The 20,487-nt window shown below is 43.2% G+C and overlaps 3 protein-coding genes across 11 annotated transcripts; 1 reads left to right on the forward strand and 2 right to left on the reverse strand.

Moving 5' to 3' along the window:
* The first annotated feature begins 762 nt into the window (after nt 1–762).
* Nucleotides 763–6,023, forward strand: LOC106569552 (glycine-rich RNA-binding protein). 9 transcript variants are annotated; one of them, XR_006758820.1, is made up of 8 exons: nt 763–882; nt 1,683–1,792; nt 1,894–2,000; nt 2,203–2,365; nt 2,511–2,691; nt 2,811–2,876; nt 5,167–5,245; nt 5,353–6,023. XR_006758820.1 is itself a non-coding variant. In XM_014141014.2 (7 exons), the coding sequence occupies exons 2-7, from the start codon at nt 1,693–1,695 to the stop codon at nt 3,151–3,153; spliced, it is 627 nt and encodes a 208-aa protein (XP_013996489.2). In that variant the 5' UTR covers nt 763–882; nt 1,683–1,692; the 3' UTR covers nt 3,154–4,117. The 9 variants fall into 9 exon arrangements, 3 of the variants coding, with proteins under 3 accessions (XP_013996489.2, XP_013996490.2, XP_013996491.2); XR_001320507.2 differs by having other exon boundaries at nt 2,815–2,876; XR_006758819.1 differs by having other exon boundaries at nt 2,203–2,344; nt 2,815–2,876.
* A 7,060-nt stretch (nt 6,024–13,083) lies between these two features.
* On the reverse strand, nt 13,084–18,466 carry LOC106569553 (yjeF N-terminal domain-containing 3). The gene is made up of 6 exons (XM_014141017.2): nt 17,327–18,466; nt 14,885–14,993; nt 14,690–14,797; nt 14,475–14,588; nt 13,833–13,983; nt 13,084–13,605 (listed from the first exon to the last, which is right to left on the reverse strand). Exons 1-6 carry the CDS (start codon nt 17,380–17,382, stop codon nt 13,412–13,414), a joined length of 732 nt encoding a protein of 243 aa, XP_013996492.1. The 5' UTR covers nt 17,383–18,466; the 3' UTR covers nt 13,084–13,411.
* Nucleotides 18,467–18,746: 280 nt separating this feature from the next.
* Nucleotides 18,747–20,182, reverse strand: LOC106569554 (NADH dehydrogenase [ubiquinone] 1 alpha subcomplex subunit 13). The gene is made up of 5 exons (XM_014141019.2): nt 19,997–20,182; nt 19,588–19,666; nt 19,396–19,467; nt 19,204–19,273; nt 18,747–19,003 (listed from the first exon to the last, which is right to left on the reverse strand). The coding sequence occupies exons 1-5, from the start codon at nt 20,088–20,090 to the stop codon at nt 18,884–18,886; spliced, it is 435 nt and encodes a 144-aa protein (XP_013996494.1). The 5' UTR covers nt 20,091–20,182; the 3' UTR covers nt 18,747–18,883.
* Between the last annotated feature and the right edge of the window lie 305 nt (nt 20,183–20,487).

Here is a 20,487-nt window from a genome sequence, read left to right on the forward strand (position 1 = left end):
TAAATAAAGGTTAAATATAACTCTTGTTTTTCACTGTCTTTTTTACTGTTGTTTTTATTTCTTTCCATATTATTCACCTAATACCTATTTTGCACTGTTGGTTAGAGCCTGTAAGTAAGCATTTCACTGTAAGATGAAATGTAACCTGTTGTATTCGGCGCACGTCACAAATAAACTTTGATTTGATTATATGAACTGTAACTCAGTAACATCTTTAAAACTGTTGCATGTTTCATTTTTGTTCAGTTTAGATGCAGGCCAATGCCAAAGGTCAAACAATTCCATATACCAAATCATGCCAGCATCAAAATCTGGTAAGGTCTCGTTATTTTTTTCTTTCAATAATACTTTAGGAAGAAAAGCACAGTAGCTTGACTAAGGCCTACAGTTGCAGAGACAAGCAAACCAAGCCTATGCATTGGGTGACATACAGTACATGCAGATAAAGTGGACTGTGGGATACATAGACACACTGGAGCATTACCATGTGTATCTTTTCCACTTTTGGATAAATGTTTAAAAAAAATTGCATATATAAAACTAGTGGGCAAAGTAGCCTGAATAATTAATCAAATATAGCCCAATTTGGACTGACTTTAAAATTGTCAAAGACATTGGGCGTATAAATTTACAAACTCAAATAGCAAACTCATATATTATTGAATAGCTGTTATAATTTAATCAATTCGTTTGAAATTGTCAATGAAAGGTTACCGCGAAAAAGATGTGCCCATATTCAAATAAGACAAGATCACGCCCCCCCCCCCGCAAAGTCATTTAAATACTTCGCTAACAGTCGTCACAGACAGAGTGTGCGGTTCCATTTCTTTTGTGACGACGTGCCTCTCTAAACACCAGCTCTTCTTGTTCTGTCCGTAAAAGGTACGTTTTTATGTATTTTGTGGGTGGTGTATTTAGATGATTGCCTGATTTATCGTTATTTTGGTCGTCTTTAGGTATTCTAAATAATTATTGTGTAAATACAGAAATTGTGTTACTGTTGAATAAACGTGGTTCGAAAGCCGCTTTAGCTAGCGAAGGTACTCGCTAACGTACATTTTCCACATGTATTTTGCCAGTCCACTTAAGCTGATTTGAGGTTTCTGCGAGAACTAGTTAGTAAACATAAATTAAATACACGGATGTTTAACCTTTTTTTGTTTTTTTCTTCTTGAATTATTTCAGTTCTCCTTTCACTTTACGTTAACTATCAACTTCATTGTAAAGATGGCTGCGTCTCCGCCTTTAGCTTAGCACCAGGTGGCGAAGCAGACCAACAACGTGGTGTAAAATGGCGCTCCCTTCTTGGCCTGTTTTTTTTTTTTTTTTTTTTTTTTTTCTCTTCTCCCTCAAACGAATTTAGCCAGACGGCTAATCCGCGCGTACGGTTTACGCTTAATTTGTTTGCCATCATACTACGTTAAATAACGTTCGAAGTTGTTGTATTTCCCTGAATTCCAATAATTATTTACAGGTTGGCCTAGCGCTAGCTGAAATTAGCTGGTTAACGTAGCTAATTGTTGTGCCAATGTGCGTCAGGCAATTGTTCACTACCCGAGATGTGACCTAGCTAGATTTACAACTAATGTAGGTATCGGGAGCATGTTATGTAACGTTGATGGTAATGGCCAGGTAACGATACCTTATGGGAGTTTATTTGACCCGGGCTTTTTCCCTTGCAGACAAAGAAACATGTCCGACGAAGGAAAACTTTTCGTCGGTGGCCTGAGCTTCGACACAACAGAAGAATCTCTGGCTGAAGCTTTCGCTAAGTATGGAAACATCGCAAAAGGTGCGTTCTAAGTGATTTTTTTATTTGAACGATAGTTAGCTACTAAATATATGATCAGAAATGTTTAACTCCCTGTTAATTAATGTTTTGGTCTCGCTCAGTTGATGTCATCAGGGACAAAGAAACGGGAAGGTCTCGTGGATTCGGCTTCGTAAAGTACGATAATGCCGAGGATGCGAAGGACGCTTTGGATGGCATGAACGGCAAGGTAGATATGTTGATCACAATTTGTCGAAGCATATATTTACCACGTTTTTGCATGTATAATTATTATAGCGGACGTGTTTGAATATCTAGCCCTACCACTAAATGTCTTGCAGCTATAAACAATGATGGCCCACCCAGGCAAATTTCAATATAAAAACAAATTTTGTTTATGAACTACGACGCTAACCCCTTCTCTCTTGCAGTCTGTTGACGGCAGAACAATTCGTGTGGATGAGGCAGGCAAGGGTGGTGGTCGTTCTGGAGGCGGAGGTGGTGGATTCAGAGGGTCCAGAGGCGGTGGTGGATATGGCGGTGGAGGTGGATATGGAGGGGGGAGAGGAAGAGGTGGGCGAGTTTACTCGCGAGGTATGGGCAGACAATCTGCAAAATGGTGTGCTCCCCATCCTCCATTAGCGTTTGTCCTGCCCTCCCTCTTGGCCGTAGTTACATTTCAGTGTGTTGCTTTCAGTATGAGTTGGTTTTTGAACTGCCTGTGCTGGTTTGTTCCCAGGTGGTGGAGGATATGGTGGTGGTGGTGGCGACAGGGGATATGGTGAGAGGAGCTATGGCGGCGGTGGTGGAGACCGGAGCTATGGCGGTGGTGGAGACCGGAGTTATGGAAGTGGTGGTGGATACAGGAGCGGCGGTGGCGGAGGATACTCTTCCGGTGGCGGAGGATACAGGGACAATAGGTGAGGCGACACGTCCGACTGCCAATTAAGAGATGCTCAAATTGTTTGTAGAAATTCCCCTCTTGCGTCCTTTACAACGGACAGCGACCTTACCTATATATATTTTTTTCTCTCCAATGTTAGGGGCCAGGGAGGCTACGGGGATCGCTCTGGGGGATCCTACAGAGACAGCTACGACAGTTATGGTATGTATGAGTTATGTGTACTAACCATCTAGTTCAATGCGCCGTTCCTTCCCTCCCTTAAGTGTACTCTGAACTCATTCAATTTGCTGGGATCATATTTGCTTCTTCTTACGCTCAGCACAGTTTATACAGAAAGACCTCCCACACTAGTTGGTTCAGCTATTTGGGACTGTTTAGTGGGTAACCATGTTGGATGTTAAACTCAAATGTTCGTGAACTTGTTTCCTAAACTCAGTGTCTGTGTGCCCACTTCTTGTCCTCAGCTGCTCACGAGTAAAAATCTGCCCCCCGATTCAAGATCATCCCTTGGCTGGCTGTATTTAAAAAGATGCGCTCCTCTCAAGAAATTTGTCCACGTGTTGACCTGATGATTTTTGTAGTCCTATTCTGTGTTTAAGTAGCTCGAGCGTCTTTAAATTTAGCCATGAGTTTCGGCCATTCATTTACAAACCATGTTTAATAGAAGTTGGAGATGTTCTCTAAAGGATACATCTCTTTGCTCTTACGGCATTTCAATTGATAAAGCATAATGTCTGACTTGTTGGTGCTGCAAATTTAGTGAACTCAAATATTGCTTCACATGGCTGTTTTTGATTAACAGCCTCAGTTACTTTCTACGCCCTGTTCCTATCCAGCACTGTCTAACGTCACATTTGCATCCTAAATATTAATATTCGGGATATGAATGGGGCTTGTTAACTTCCTGTTTTTATTTTAAACGACAATGTCCGACCTACCTCCTGCCAAGTTTTAAAACAGTTAAAAAAAAAAAAATATTCCACTTGGATGCTTTTGAAAACTGGCCGGGAAGTGCTTTTTGGATTTTATGAATGCATTCCTTGTGTTGCTAGGCAGCAATGCCTTCACCCATACCATTGAGGTTCTTGATATAGCCGACGGTCCTGTGTTAAGTTTCCAAAAATAGTGAATTCCTTTAAGACTGACACTGCACGCCTGAAGTGGCCTGCTGTTCATGAAGTTGCAAATTGCAGCGGGCTACAGTCTGCCCACGGTGTTTGCTCTGCTCAAAAGCCTGCATTTTAAATGTGCTTGTTATAATGGACTTAACTTAAAGAGAACAAAAAAAAACATACCAATTCATACTGTTACTACTCTTCTTCCCCAATACTCCACCTGGGAACGATTTTGTACTTTCTGTTCTTTGTATCATCAACATTGAAGATTATTTTTTTTTTGTCAATTTTGGCTTCATGGAGCCCATTAAAACGATTTGTTGAAAATGTGTGCCTTGAACGTACTTATGGGGAAGTTTGCAGTTTATTGTAAGTGATTTGCCAGTTCGTGTATCTTCATAGCATTTTAATGTTTCCCTTCTGTGGTTTTAAATAACTTCTCTGGTACTACAGAAACTTCACTTCCAACATGTGCATCCTGAAACTGGGAATAACTTTTATACTGCAATTCACAGGAAGTGCCATGGTTCTAGTATTTTAAAAGTAACTTCTGTTGCCATATGTTCCCTCTAAGGCTGAAGTGTGGGGTTTGCCTTTTAGTGGCTAATGGTTAGTGGGGTACTGGTAGTCCAAAAGCTTTGACTATAGTTGCACTAAACAGTTTAGTTTGAGTACTTGATGCCACTGGGCACATTAGTAGTGGTTCGGTAAATAAATGGGTAGTTTTATTCGGCTAGAGGAATATTGTATGATCTTGCCATGACTGTGGCCTACTCATGGGGGTGGTGGGGGGAGGGTCCTGTTAATGCTTCATTGCTCAGCTACAGAAAATGTCTACAAGTCCTTGGCGAATGACGTGTTGCTCCTACCAACCAGTGCTCGTCAGAAGTGAAAGCTGCTCTCTTGCCTAGTTCATTTGTGGACAATCAATAGGCCAGTTCACGTGAGGTAAACTCCTTTTGCTCACATCCTTCAGTTGTTTTATTTCCAGCAATGTTTTAGCCATTGTCCCGCTGCAGAGACTGCCAGTCAAAAGTCCCCTGGCCATTTTGCAACACGATGCTTAAGTCCACAACTGCCCCTCTTGAAATGTGCCTTAGCGAAATGACTTAACCTGGCCTCCGTACGATTACTCTTCCGTCATGTCTTCTATGTATTTCAGTCAAACTCGATTGTGATCACCTCAATTGCCCCTCTTGATGTACAACCCACTGATTTGTATGTGTTTTTGTTTCTTGCTCTAATCTGTGTTTATAGTGTGGTTCTAAGCATTGTGTATAAAGTCTGGGTAGTTGAACAAGTTAAGCTGTTGCATGCCAAAGTCCTGTTAATTGTCTTAGATTCTGTTCTAATGTCATGAATGTCTTCTCTTTTAGGGTGAGTTAACTTTCTGGAGACTGAACTCTCCAGTGTCAGATTGGTGATAAACTGGAATCTCCTGCGCCAGTCTTCCAGGTTTGTCTATTGTTTTTGTGCAGTTTTGCATATCCGTTAAGTTGCCACTTCAAATGCTCTGAAAATGCATAATTTATGCAATATTGACTTAGTTTGTTCATTCTCAGGTCCAGTGTCTGGAGGTTGTGTGAGCAACAGTGGAGTCAACACATCAACCCAGTACTCTGCATTGGCGTCTTCAATGCAGTCACTGGTTCCCAGGAGTTCTGGGAAAATGTTTCCCATCTTAAACATTTTGTATAGAGATCCTACAAGCTGCATCTATTTGGGGTAACAGCTTTAGGTGAAGTGACTTGTCTATGGGACACCATAAGACCGTTTACAAAAAAGCTACTTTCCTTGTTTGTCTTCATAGCTCTAGAAGGACGTAGTCCAGTTTTACCTGTTCCAGTAACTAGTACATATAGAAACAGGTTACATAACTAAATCTAGTCATTTAGCAGATGCTCTTGTCCAGAGCGACTTACAGGAGCAATTATGGTGACGTGCCTTGCTCAAGGGCAGGTTTTTCACATAGTTGGCTCAGGGATTTGAGGCAACAACCTTTTGGTTACTGGCACTATGCTCTTAACTGTTACGCTAACAATATGATGTATTGTGAACTCAAGTTTCTTCAATAAAATCAGACTGTAACCAATCCATGTTTTAAGGATATAAACGAAGCAAAAAAAAAACATCCTCATTGTCAACTGTGTTTATTTTCAAACTTAAAATGTGTAAATATTTGTATAAACATACGATTCAACAACTGAGAAATAAACTGATCAAGTTCCACAGACCTGTGACTAACAGAAATTGAACCCCACTTTGTTCAGGGACACATTCAATTTAAATTAAGTCAGTATCTGGTGTGGCCCCCAGCTGCATTAATACTGTGGTGCATCTCCTTGTGGACTGCACTTGATTTGCCATTTCTTGCTGTGAGATGTTACCCACTCAAGAAACCTGCAAGTTCCCAGACGTTTCTGGGGGGGAATGGGCCTAGCCCTCACGTGCCGATCCAACAGGTCCCAGACGTGCTCAATGGGATTGAGGTCCGGGTTCTTCGCTGGCCTTGGCAGAACACTGACATTCCTGTTCTTGCAGGAAGTCACGCACAGAATGAGCAGTATGGCTGGTGGCATTGTCATGCTGGAGGGTCATGTCAGGATTAGCCTACAGGAAGGGTACCACATGAGGGAGGAGGATGTCTTCCCTGTAACGCACAGCGTTGAGATTGCCTGCAATGACAAGCTCAGTCCGATGCTTCTGTGACACACCGCCACAGACCACGACGGACCCTCCAAATCGATCCCGCTCCAGAGTACAGGCCTCGGTGTAATGCTCATTCCTTCGATGAACGTGAATCTGACCACCCCCGGTGAGAGAGAACCGCAACTCGACAGTGAAGAGCATTTTTTGCCAGTCCTGTCTGGTCCAGCAATGGTGGGTTTGTGCCCATAGGATACTTTGTTGCCAGTGATGTCTGGTGAGGGCCTGCCTTACAACAGGCCCACAAGCCCTCAGTCCAGCCTCTCAGCCTATTGCGGACAGTCTGAGCACTGATGGAGGGATTGTGGGTTCCAGGTGTAACTCGGGCAGTTGTTGCTATCCTGTACCTGTCCCGCAGGTGTGATGTTCGGGTGTACCAGTTCTGTGCAGGTGTTGTTACACGTGGTCTGCAACTGCGAGGACGATCGGCTGTCCGTCCTGTCTCCCTGTAGTTCACAGTATGGACATTGCAATTTATTGCCCTGGCCAAATCTGCAGTCCTCATTGCTCCTTGCAGCATGCCTAACACAACCCAAACCGGCTGCGTGCGTGCGCCATCGTGCATACATTTATTTTGTCCCCCTACACCAAACGCGATCACGACACAGGTTAAAATATCAAAACAAACTCTGAACCAATTACATTTCATTTGGGAACAGGTCAAAAAGCATTAAACATTTATGGCAATTTAGCTAGTTCGCTTGCACTTTCTAGCTAATTTGTCCTGGGATATAAACATTGAGTTATTTTACCTGAAATGCACAAGGTCCTCTACTCCGATAATTAATCCACACATAAAACGGTCAACCGAATTGTTTCTAGTCATCTTTCCTCCTTCCAGGCTTTTTCATCTTTGAACTTATATGGTGATTGGCATCTAAACTTTCATAGTATTACTACACGAACCGGCAACACAGTTCGTCTTTCAATCACCCACGTGGGTATAACCAATGAGGAGATGGGAGAGGCAGGACTTACAGTGTGATCTGTGTCAGAAATAGGAGTTCACGGAACCCAAACCGGCTGAGCGTGTGTGCCCTCGTGCATACATTTATTTTGTCCTCTACTCCGACAATTAATCCACACATAAAACGGTCAACCGAATCATTTCTAGTCATCTCTCTTTTTCCAGGCTTTTTCTTCTCTTGACTTTATATTGCGATTGGCAACTTTCATAAATTAGGTGCATTACCGCCACTGACCTCGTTTGTCTTTCAGGGTACCTGCTTCTATCAACCAATGAGGAGATGGAGAGGCAGGACTTGCAGCACGATCTGCGTCAGAAATAGAAAGGACTTCTATTTTAGCCCTTGGCAACGCAGACGCTCGTTGGCGCACGCGAGCAGTGTGGGTGCAATAACTGAATAACAGATTTCTACATTTATTTTGCAATGCGAGCGGTGTGGTCAGCCTGTAAGGCATGTTCACGCAGATGAGCAATGACCCTAGGCATCTTTCTTTTGGTGTTTTTCAGAGTCAGTAGAAAGGCCTCTTTAGTGTCCAAAGCTTTCATAACTGATCTTAATTGCCTACGTCTGTAAGCTGTTGGTATCTTAACAACTGTTCCAAAGGTGCATGTTTATTAATTGTTTATGGTTTACTGAACAAGCATGTGAAACAGTGTTTAAACCCTTTACAATGAAGATCTGTGAAGTTATTTGGATTTTCACTAATTATCTTTGAAAGACGATCCTGAAAAGGGGACGTTTCTTTTTTTGCTGAGTTTAGATGGTGTCGGGTTCATACAGTCATGAAAATGCTGGGAAAGTCATGGAATTTTATCCAGGTGTTTTCCAGGCCTGGAAAGGTTTTGGGAAATGATACAAATCTGGAAAGTAATGGAAATTAATACCTGTTAATGTAATTGCTTAAAATATTTTAAAAAATGCACCTATCAACCAAATAAATCAAATAAATCAGCCAAGATCAATAGTGTGCAAGCACACTCGTGGGGTTTGGCTAGCCGAGTTCGGTTAAGGCGTCAGCATGCTACAGTTCGACTAGCACCTAGCCAAACCATAAGGGCTGTGTTTCGTGTAGGCTTACCCTGGTGTGAAGTTTTGATAACCGTGTACACAGTGCATTTGGAAAGTATTCAGACCCCCCTTTCCACATTTTGTTACGCTACAGCCTTATTCTAAAATTGATTACATTTCCCCTCACCAATCTACACACAATACCCCACCATGACAAAGCAAAAACAGGTTTTTAGAAATATATTTACATAAGTATTCAGACCCTTAACTCAGTACTTTGTTGGAGCGCCTTTGGCAGAGATTTTACACAGACTCGAGTCTACTTGGGTATGATGCTACAAGCTTGGCACACCTGTTTTGGGGAGTTTCTCCCATTCTTCTCTGCAGATTCTCTCAAGCTCTGTCAGGTTGGATGGGAGGCGTTGCTGCACAGTTATTTTCAGGTCTCTCCAGAGATGTTTGATCGGGTACAAGTCCGGCCTCTGGCTGGGCCACTCAAGGACATTCAGAGACTTGTCCCGAAGCCACTCCTGCATTGTCTTGGCTGTGTGCTTAGAGTTGTTGTCCTGTTAGAAGTGGAACCTTCGCCCCAGTCTGAGGTCCTGAGCGCTCTGGAGCAGGTTTTCATCAATGATCTCTGTACTTTTCTCCGTTCATCACCACCATGCTTCACCGTACGGATGGTGTCTGGAGTTCAATCTTGGTTTCATCAGACCAGACAATCTTGTTGGTGCCTTTTGGCAAAATCCAAGCGGGCTGTCGTGTGCCTTTTACTGAGGAGTGGCTTCTGTCTGGCCACTCTACCATAAAGGCCTGATTGGTGGAGTGCTGCAGAGATGGTTGTCCTTCTGGAAGGTTCTGCCATCTCTACAAAGGAACTCTGGAGCTCTGTCAAAGTGAATATCGTGTTCTTGGTCACCAGCCTGACGAAGGCCCTTCTCCCCCGATTGCTCAGTTTGGCCGGGCGGCCAGCTCAATTTTAGAATAAGGCTGTAACATAACAGAATGTGGAAACAGTAAAGGGGTCTGAATACTTTCCGAATGCACTGTATCTCTCTAGGACAAGGTGACTTATCAATATGATCACTGACAACGACGAGACAGCCTATAGGGAGGAGGTCAGAGACCTGGCCGGGTGGTGCCAGAATAACAACCTATCCCTCAACGTAATCAAGACTAAGGAGATGATTGTGGACTACAGGAAAAGGAGGACTGAGCACGCCCCAATTCTCATCGATGGGGCTGTAGTGGAGCAGGTTGAGAGCTTCAAGTTCCTTGGTGTCCACATCACCAACAAACTAGAATGGTCCAAACACACCAAGACGGTTGTAAAGAGGGCACGACAGCCTATTCCCCCTCAGGAAACTAAAAAGATTTGGCATGGGTCCTGAGATCCTCAAAAGGTTCTACAGCTGCAACATCGAGCATTCTGACTGGTTGCATCACTGCCTGGTATGGCAATTGCTCGGCCTCCGACCGCAAGGCACTACAGAGGGTAATGCGTACGGCCCAGTAGATTACTGGGGCTAAGCTGCCTGCCATCCAGGACTTCTACACCAGACGGCATCAGAGGAAGGCCCTAAAAATCGTCAAAGACCCCAGCCACCCCAGTCATAGACTGTTCTCTCTACTACCGCATGGCAAGCGGTACCGGAGTGCCAAGTCTAGGACAAAGTGGCTTCTCAACAGTTTTTACCCCCAAGCCATAAGACTCCTGAACAGGTAATCAAATGGCTATCTGGACCCCCCCCCCCCCCCCCCCTTTTACACTGCTGCTACTCTCTGTTTATCATATATGCATAGTCACTTTAACCATATCTACATGTACATACTACCTCAATCAGCCTGACTATCCGGTGTCTGTATGTAGCCTCTACTGTATATAGCCTCGCTACTGTATACAGCCTCGCTACTGTTATTTTTCACTGTCTTTTTACGGTTGTTTTATTTCTTTACTTGCCTATTGTTCACCTAATACCTTTTTTGCACTATTGGTTAGAGCCTGTAAGTAAGCATTTCACTGTAAGGTCTACACCTGTTGTATTCGGCGCACGTGACAAATAAACTTTGATTTGAACACAGATAATTTACTTATCTTATTATTACTGTGGCGATGACGCACCATAGGTTCGGCTCTTCACATGCGCAAATGTTGGCTGTTGCTTTCACACATTTAAATGCATAGGCCCTATGTGGTAAATCTATATTCCATCTAATACTACAATAATTGCTAGCATTTCATCATTCTATCCCCGTACTGTTTATTGCAACACGTAGGCATTTCTGTTCCATGTTTGATAGGCCTACAGATACATTTCCATTTAGCCAACCATTTGTTACCCTGCTCTGAGTGGGTGCGATGTTTATAGTGCACATGAAAGTTCGTAAGACTCATTAGGTATGTTGGGTTCTGAAATATACTTATTCATGTCAGTGAGGGAGAGAGGGTAATGTATAACATTTACATTATGTCAGGATATGTTATTGTTAGCCACCAGGGATCCTATGGGAGGGATCCTCTGGGAGGAGAAGAGAACAGTCTGGCACCAGTCACCATGACAGCCGTGAGTTGGGGAGGAGTGAGCACTTTGGGGCAGAGGTCAGGTCAGATGAAGTGAGGAAGAACAGATATCACTAAGGTTCTGTCTAGCAACAGAGATGCATTGGCTGTTCAGATGTGTAGGAGGAGATTTAGCATAGGAGAAAGGGTTAAATATCAGTGCTTGTGTGAATATGTTTTTGTCTGTTCAGCTGTTCAATCCTATTAGAAGAATAAACTTGGTTTACGCTTTCATAGTGTCAGAGTTCTTACTCTGATAATTAGAACCAAACAGGTATAGATTTTCTATTTATTTAATTCAATGTATGGTTTCCTTTGTTCATATTTCACAGGTTATGTCAGAGTTCCGTGTGTCTGTGTCCCATGTCTCTGTCATTTTAGTTGTGTGTGATAGGAGAGCGCCCAATAGGAGTGCATAGAAATAGGCTACGTGGCCTGCACTCCACGTAGCCTTCCATGTATGCATGGTGTTGAAATATCATTAAGTCTGATTTAAGACGAATGCCTTTTATATTGTAGAACCAGTTTATTGGTTGTATTTGCTAATTGGGTAATTGTATGTTTCTGTGTTCCAAGTGCTTATATTATGCAGGCCTACCTGTTGGAGCTCCTTTTAGACAGATTCCATTTGGTTTCTCAAGGGGAGGCTGTACAGTCTTGCCCTCTACCTGTGCCCGTTCAGGTAGGACAGGTTAAGCCTGATACAGAGGCTATTTCTTTTGGGCTATTGCTGTGTATATTTGGTAAATCTACTTGTATATTTTGTATGATATGGCACTTTCACCAAGACATGTAAATACATCTACACTCTGAGCACATCAACCTGCCTTGCCTTCTGCTGATTTCATGCCCTTCTGACTGCTACAAGTTCCCTATGAAAAGGGCTGTCTGGTAGCCTCAATTAATAGACAAAGATTTGTAGTTGAACAAGTCATTGCATGTATAGATTCTTTTTTTAAACTTGACTTAACTTGTGACTCGACTTGACCTTAGAATGCATGACGACTCGAGCCTTGACATGTTGTCCTTGTGACTCGAATAATAGTGACTTGGTCCCACATTACAGTAGCAGCAGGTAGGCAGGCCTAGCCTATGAAATATGACAGAGAACAGACTAACTAGGAACAGACTAACAATTCAAAACGTAGCCTCTAGTTAACTGTTTAGCTATTATTCGCATGTGTCAATGTTTTCGTCGTCTCCAAAACTTTCCACAGATACGCGCGATACGAAGGCCATACAAAGCTGGTTTAATTTTTAACGATTCATTTAACACTTATTTTCGACGAAACGAACGATTCACTTCGCATTGTATTAGTTGGGATTCAGGTCCATCACGTTGAATTGAAACATGAATCAAAATAATAATTTGTTAATCGCGATCAGTAATTTTAGGGAAAAGATTGGATGTTTCTTTAGGATTATGTGCCTTAACTTGTTTTGTAGATATTTCCAGTTGATTTGGGCATCCAATGTATGGGACATTCCAACTCAATAGATGCAAAGCAGCATGCAAAGTAAATACTTCTAAGGTAGCTAAGATAAATATGACTAAACTAGAAAAGGTACATTTATGGGCTGGCTTCAGCTGAATAAAACTATCATAGCCATTTGATCTTTGGTATATTGAATGAGTGAATTCTTTCAAAAAGCATACAACTTATTTTGTTGTAATATTGCAATGTTTTACATCAAGGGTGGTCAACCATCCTTCAGGAGAGCTAATGGGTGGGCGGGCTTTTATTCCAGTCCCCCTCAAATTTTAGAAATGAGCTGCTCAATTGGACCTTGATAAACTGGCTCTGTTTGAGCAGGGCTGGATCAAAATCCTGCACACACAGTAGCTTTCCAGACAGGGTTGACCACGTGATTTATACAGTTGCCTAACAAGTGTTCTACTTGGTGGGGATTAAGTGCCTTGCACAACAACAAGAGATGGTACATAGTATCAGAGAGCAGTCTCCCAGTGTCAATACCACATTACACATACTTCTGTTTTATTTATGTTCAACAACTATTTTCTTCATTAAACCAAAACATGAACATTGACCAATTATTAACAGCTCATGTTTATTTTGGCAAACGTTACATCATATCTTATACACCTGTGCAAACTTCCTCACGGTTTAGAACCTCGCGGGTCAATCTGACCGGTTTTCTGAGATGAATATACAGAAAGCTCTATTTCCTTGTTACACTAAGAGATATCTGCTACATATACTCATTACAAATAAGGCATCCTTCCTTCTTCCCTTGATCTGATGTGAAATGTTTGGTGAAAGCAATACTATTTACTCAGTAGATAACCTCAAGGATGAAGGAAGGTCTACACTTCTAAATATTTGATCAAACCCTTGGAAAAACAGAGCATCTGTTTGTTTACCCTAGCTCAACCAGACAGTCTGTGCCATGGTAGTCTGGCGCATTGAGCTCATACTTCCTCTGGATGTCATAGGGCAGGATGCGTCCCACCAGGTAATGTGTCCCACTGAAACCGACGGCACACTTCTTTGGTGCCATGAGGGAGATGAGCACTGTCGGGTTTATACAGTCAACGTTGGCCTCGTCCCACCCTGAAATCACACAGATGAGGTCATCAATTAGTTTATCCAACATTATCATATGACGTTTCAGTTTATCTGATACTGGCAGGAAAATAAGACATCATGGCATCATCAGACAAGTCCATGGTATCAGACCAACCCTAACAAATAACACTACAGTTGGATAGCTTTTTAGCCCCTGGTAACCCTGCAGGTAGATGCTGTCAGACAGGTGTGTGTAGGTTTGGTGTGGTTACCTGAGGGGATGTCCACACTGGCGATGGGGATACGGATGTGTCTGAGGGCGAGCAGGATGCTGCTGTAGGGCTCACTGATATCAGACGGCTCCGTCTCTGGCCCCAAGATGGCATCCACCACCAGGTTATACGCATCGTTTATCAGCTGCACCTGTAGGACAAGATAAACACATGTCAGTCAGACCACTAACCAGTAGAATGGCATTTATTTTTTATCTTTATTTAACTAGGCAAGTCAGTTAAGAACAAATTCTTATTTACAATGACGGCCTACTCCGGCCTAACCCGGACAACGCTGGGCCAATTGTGCGCCGCACTATGGGACTCCCAATCCCGGCTAGTTGTGATACAGCCTGGAATCGAACCAGGGTCTGTAGTGACACCTCTAGCACTGAGATGCAGTGCCTTAGATCACTGTGATACAGCCTGGAACGGAACCAGGGTCTGTAGTGACGCCTCTAGCACTGAGGATGTCGTGCCTTAGACCGCTGCGCCACTCGGGAGTGAGCACCATTCACACACAACCCGTGTGAACATTCCACATTTTAGAGAGTCTCGTTTCTTTTTGCAAAATTATGGCATGGTGGCCAGACGGCCACACAATACAAATGAACCTTGGTTAGCTCATAGTAGTTCCCTTACCTCTGCGGGAAGAAATGAGAGGAAAGGGATGTCCGTTTTCTCACACTGTACTGTAAAGTCCCGGTGCAGGGCCAGAGTAGAGCGCTTGGGGTAGTACACTGTGGGCATATAGTCCTGGCACAGAGATAGATGGAGGGGAAGAGGGACTGACTGTCAAAGAAGTGCCATTTAGTTAGTTCAGAAAAACAAATTCACTTCACTGGCAGGTTACCCACAAACATGCGTAAGTGGCGAGCGCAGGCCAGACCAATACAGCCATTCTGACTGGGACCACAGATCACCAACACTGTAGGATGCCTCTTGAGGGAACTCAGGGGGAAGGCCTGCACACAGGGAAAGAAGTTGTATATCATGTCATTCAATTGCCTAACTCAAAACTACCCTTAAAGGAAGAAAAAGAGAACACATACCTTGGTGATAGCGATGGCACAGGCATGGCCCCAGATCTCCATCAGTTGCTGCGGTCCAAAGCGATACTCTCTCAATAACTCTGCCTCCAAGACCGCAGCCTCCTCATTACTGAGGGAGAGAGAGAGAGATCAGGAGAAACAGAGCGAGAGAACACTTAAGTGTCCTGAAAGTGGTTCAACTCTGAGTGGGGGGTATTATACCACTGCTGTCTAATCAATGGCCACCCCGTATGCGATCAGGAAGCAAGGAGCTGAACTTTCACTGAATCCTGCTCTAATACACAGCTCTGTTAACAGTATATAATCCATAATGAATGAGTGATTCTGGGGGGTATCTAGCACTGCCTCTTTGCCTCAGATTGGAAGCCGGTGGTGGGTAGGGGAAAAAAGGGGGAGTAGAACATGGGGCATGGGGGGCTGGACTGCTGCAACTGGTCCCTCTAAAGGTTTCTTCGTCTTTTCTTTTCCTTGTCTCGGATGTTGCACTAAACTCGCTCTTTTAGGTGTTTGGAGGATGAGGTATTCTGTGAAAAAAAATGCTTTGTAAATACTACACTGAACAAAAATATAAAACGCAACATGCAACAATTTCAAAGATTTTACTGAGTTCATATAAGGAAATCAGTCAATTGAAATAAATTCATTAGCCCCTAATCTATGGATTTCACACGACTGGGAACACAGATATGCATCTGTTGGTCACAGATACCTTAAAAAAAAGGTAGGGTGTGGATCAGAAAACCAGTCAGTATCTGGAGTATGCACCATTTGCCTCATGCAGGGCGACACATTTCCTTTGCATAAGAGTTGATCAGGCTGTTGAATGTTGTCCCACTCTACAACGGCTGGGCGAAGTTGCTGGATATTGGCGGGAACTGGAACACCCTGTCGTACACTTCGATCCAGAGCATCCCAAACATGCTCAATGGGTGACATGTCTGGTGAGTGTGCAGGCCATGGAAGAACTGGGACATTTTCAGCTTCCAAGAATTGTGTACAGATCCTTGCGACATGGGGCCGTTCATTATCATGCTGAAACATGAGGTGATGGCGGCGGATGAATGGTACAACAATGGGTATCTCTGTGCATTAAAATTGCCATTGATAAAATACAATTGTGTTCGATGTCTGTAGCTTATGCCTGCCCATACTATAACCCCACTGCCACCACGTCAGCAAACCGCTTTCCCACACACAAGCTGTTATTTACTGCTGCTCTTTAATTATTTGTTAATGACTGTTTTTAGGTATTTTCTTAACTGCATTGTTGGTTAATGGCTTGTAAGTAAGGTCTACACCTGTTGTATTCGGCGCATGTGACAAATAAAGTTTGATTTGTCTGCCATCTGCCGGTTCAGTTGAAACCGGGATTCATCCGTGAAGTCGGTTACGACGCCAAACTGCAGTCAGGTCAAGACCCTGGTGAGGACAACGAGCACTCAGATGAGCTTCCCTGCGACGGTTTCTGACAGTTTGAGCAGAAATTCTTCAGTTGTGCAAACCCACAGTTTCATCAGCTGTCCGGGTGGCTGGTCTCAGACGATCCCGCAAGTGAAGAAAGCAGATGTGGAGTGGGCTGTTATGGTTACACGTGGTCTGCGGTTATGAGGCCGGTTGGACGTACTGCCAAATTCTCTAAAATGAGGCTTATGGTAGAGAAATGAAAATTACATTATCTGGCAACAGCTTTGGTGGACATTCCTGCAGTCAGCATGCCTATTGCACGCTCCCTCAACTTGAGACATTTATTGCATTGTGATGTGACAAAACTGCACATTTTAGAGTGGCCTTTTATTGTTCCCAGCACAAGCTGCACCTGTGTAATGATCATGCTGTTTAATCAGCTTCTTGATATGCCACACCTGTCAGGTGGAGGGATTATCTTGGTGAAGGAGAAATGTTCACTAACAGGGATGTAAACAAATGTGTGCACAACATTTGAGAGAAGATTTTTTGAGCGTATAGAACATTTCTGGGATCTTGTATTTCAGATCATGAAACATAGGATCAACAGTTTACACGTTGCGTTGATATTTTTGTTCAGTGTACAACATTTTTATTAGATTGGTCTGATTTAAAAGAGCACATCTAAAAGCAGGTAAAGACCTCCCAATCCCTTTCCTAATCCCTATGGGGCCACAATAATCCTCCAAAATGTCACACAGTGGGATTATTCATAACATACCACCACGATCAATCTAACACCTGTCTCAGTCACAATTTCTGGAATATAGAATATTAACATAAGAAACATAATATTTTCTCAAATTCCTGTTGCAAGTATTTGAGAAATTAAGAGCAAATCATACAATTGGATAAACTCATTAAGACTTTTTGTGGGACAAAGTAGATGAGTTTCCTAAAACAGTACTCATGAAAAAACAACCACCCATTGATAACAATGCCTTAAAGAGTCAGGAGTGTGACAGTGTTCATTCTCACCTGAGGTAGCGGAGAGGCTTTCTGGGTGTCTCTAGCTTAGAACAGCTGTAGTCCATCTTCAGAATGTGTGACAGGGAGAGAGCAAGTTGTAACTCTGGAGCAAATTAGATTTTTTTTGGTCTAGCTCCCTTCCTTGCTCTTTCTTCTGTTAGTCTTTCGTCTCTCAAACTCACATTGATGCACACATCCAGTCTGAGTGGTAATGCCCTTCCAGGAATTACCATGGGCGAATCTGATTGGTTCAAAGTCAACAGCTCAGTCCAACTAAAGCAAGGGGTAAACACACACACACACACACACACACACACACACACACACACACACACAGCTGGAAAGCAAAGCAGCTGGGAGGGGTGTGTGCCAGATGCAGGGACTTAGTTACCAATTTGAGCCCCCACTGATGAACTGGACATAAAATCACAGCATTGATGCTTCTCACTTCTTTATCTGCAAACACATAATGAAGCAGTGTTTCCAACAGAAGACAGAGGTATGTCATCCAGAAACGGCGAGAGGCTGAAAATAACTGAAGGAAAGGGCAAGCCTCTTTCCATCTGTCACGGGTTTCATTCTTTCAGTGTGAATGTTGAACATAGTCTGGGTGCAGTGACCAGTGCTGGCCACTTTCTTTGTTGAAGGAGACAAAATTTAGGGAAACATGAACAGATCTAGGATCATCTTATCCTGCCCCAACCTTAACCACAAGGAAATAATAACATGCACAAATAACCTTAGATAAGAGATTCTACTTCACACAAGAGTCGGTTCTAGACAACACAGTTCTATCTTGCGTCTGGGCATTCTGTTATATTGTGCCCTCCTGAATAAGCTTGGAGATGGTCCATGCCTCTACTGGCCGCTGCCCAGTCAGGCCTCCTGTTATTACAGGTGCCAGCACAATGAAGAGCAGCTGCTTAACATACAGGGTGGTCTACCCAACACACACTCCCAGACCTTAATACTCTTTACACAACAATGACTGAATCTCACTGAATAGCAGGCTAAAACGGGAAACAAGTTTCTTTGGTTGAAATTCCCCAACAAGGCTTAAAGGAGTCTGAAGGGTAGCCAATGTTTGGCACCGCTCAACAGAATCACTCCGTCGATGTGAGCTGGAAGGCAGAATCTGGGGCCGCACAGACAACCCATTGTTAATACAGGCAATTTACACACTGCCTGAAGGACAAAATGTTTTCCTTTTCTATTGCATGTTGTTAGGGAAGGACTGGGTCTGTGCTTTGAACATGTGCTTCCATGTTGGATAGACAGTATCATTGTTATGCAAATTAATTTCCTCTGAGCTAAAAACAATTGCTTGGACCTGATGACAAGCATATGTAGGCTATAGAACAGAAAACATTCAAGATCCTGTTTAACCTGTAATATGCCTTCAGTAATGATATAAAACAGAGAACCAGTATGGGGTAAAGAAAAGATCACTTTAATATAGAACATTTACAAGCTGTGTTGAGTTGTGGACTCAGGTCAACAGGTTAGTGGCTGTGACTGGTATAGTAGCCGAGGAGTACTGTAGTGACACGGTTGGACTGGGGGCGACTACACGTACCACAGGAAGCCAAAGCGCTTGTGTAGAAGCTCTTCCCGGGGTCTAAGGTTAAACAGCTCCTCTGTGAGGGGGGCCACCCAGCGGTCTGTGTGGAAGACATTCTCTCCCACCTAAATAGACACAAACAAGGAGGAGCTTATTATTCATCATCACTGTAGAACGAACTGCATTGCTGAGAGTTATTTGCTTCCATTCAAGTGCTTATTCTACAACATTTAGAAAAGCAACCATCTGCAGCTTCATGACAATTGACAAATAAAACAAACATCTGTCTGTCTAGACAGAAATTAAATCAAGCATCTGTCTTTACCTTCCAGCCAGGGACATCTTTCATTACGACTGCTTCCTCCTCCAGATTCTCCCGCAGCATCCGTAGTTGCCTTTTGGGGAAATAAATTCAGAGCTCCTAAAACAACTGATTATTCATGGCCAAAATTGGTAAATTACCTTTACCCGGTTGAAGTAGCATTTGATTGTGTGTCAGTGTTGGTGCTTATCTTACCTCCGGTCCTGCTCTGCTTGCAGCAAAGGCAGAAGAGCTATCCTTGCTTCCAGTTCCTCAATCTGCAACCGCCTACAACACACCATCAGAAAAGATCAGCAGGTCATTGACCAACAATAAACCCCATCTCAATGACCCAAGCTGGTACAATGAATCAATGCCAGTGATTAACTCCATTAAGGCCATTTTTACCTCCTCTCCCTGTTCCATTTGAAGAGTCTCCAATAACCGAAACACATGACACCGACTCCAATGGCGAGCATGCTATACCCTGAAAATGAGAATATTCACTGTCAGCAATGTATTTAATCAAGATCCTCTCCAAACCCTGTCTGTGCTACCCATATACTTACGCAATTGAATTGATCCCTGTGCTGCTACCTTAGTTGTCATTTGTGAAGAAAATACAGTACTGGGATAACAAACAGGAGAACAACAATTTTTTTTGTTTTACAATAAACAATATCACACAAATTATTAAACTTGGCAAGACATTAGCTAGCTAACGTTAGCTAGCGTCCCTTGTTTGACAGGTCTGACTATAAAACGATCTACTCCGAACTTTTAAACCACTCAATACAAATGTAATTAGTTTACTAACCAGAGAGTCCCCTTTTAGGGAGATTTCTCTTGTAATCAACGGGACCATAACCCCCCGGAGGAGGCATGTCCTGCTTCACCTTGGACGCCGCCATCTTCCACCCCTTCACCAAAACAGACCGGGGCGTGACGTCACGGCGGCTTCTATCGTGACAGCAGCTGACTGGACTCTATCGCCCCCATCCGAATCAGATCAGAAGTGCCGCGTGGAAAATCACGTCCTGAAAAAAAAAAATCATGCTATGATTGGCATGATCAATCATTTAATGACACATTCAGACCAAATGAAAGGGTTCAAATTACGTGTATTTTTTATTATTACTTTCTGTAGCTGGGAAAAATTAAACCAAACAAATTGGAACATAATTTTGTATTGTGCATAATGGGATGAGAGAGTTACGCTTGACAGTTAACAGCCCAAGCTACCCTAAGTAACAAACAGGGTGGTTACTGGTGGTCGGTGTTGAGTAGGGGTTCTGGGGGCCAACTTCA

The sequence above is a fragment of the Salmo salar genome, chromosome ssa14 (genome assembly GCF_905237065.1).
Source record: "Salmo salar chromosome ssa14, Ssal_v3.1, whole genome shotgun sequence".
NCBI classification, from domain to species: Eukaryota; Metazoa; Chordata; class Actinopteri; order Salmoniformes; family Salmonidae; genus Salmo; species Salmo salar.

What these genes read in the sequence shown, in the direction of transcription:
- LOC106569552 (XM_014141014.2), top strand. Translation starts at nt 1,693, where the DNA reads ATGTCCGACGAAGGAAAACTTTTCGTCGGTGGCCTGAGCTTCGACACA. An exon ending in TGGATGGCATGAACGGCAAG is followed by an intron (nt 2,001 to 2,202) that starts GTAGATATGTTG and finishes TCTCTCTTGCAG; the next exon opens with TCTGTTGACGGCAGAACAAT. An exon ending in TGGGCGAGTTTACTCGCGAG is followed by an intron (nt 2,366 to 2,510) that starts GTATGGGCAGAC and finishes GTTTGTTCCCAG; the next exon opens with GTGGTGGAGGATATGGTGGT.
- LOC106569553 (XM_014141017.2), bottom strand. Translation starts at nt 17,382, where the DNA reads ATGGACTACAGCTGTTCTAAGCTAGAGACACCCAGAAAGCCTCTCCGC. An exon ending in CTCGCCACTTACGCATGTTT is followed by an intron (nt 14,589 to 14,689) that starts GTGGGTAACCTG and finishes TCTCTGTGCCAG; the next exon opens with GACTATATGCCCACAGTGTA. An exon ending in TCTCATTTCTTCCCGCAGAG is followed by an intron (nt 13,984 to 14,474) that starts GTAAGGGAACTA and finishes CTTGTCCTACAG; the next exon opens with GTGCAGCTGATAAACGATGC.
- LOC106569554 (XM_014141019.2), bottom strand. Translation starts at nt 20,090, where the DNA reads ATGGCGGCGTCCAAGGTGAAGCAGGACATGCCTCCTCCGGGGGGTTAT. An exon ending in CAAGCAGAGCAGGACCGGAG is followed by an intron (nt 19,274 to 19,395) that starts GTAAGATAAGCA and finishes TTTCCCCAAAAG; the next exon opens with GCAACTACGGATGCTGCGGG. An exon ending in AAGATGTCCCTGGCTGGAAG is followed by an intron (nt 19,004 to 19,203) that starts GTAAAGACAGAT and finishes GTGTCTATTTAG; the next exon opens with GTGGGAGAGAATGTCTTCCA.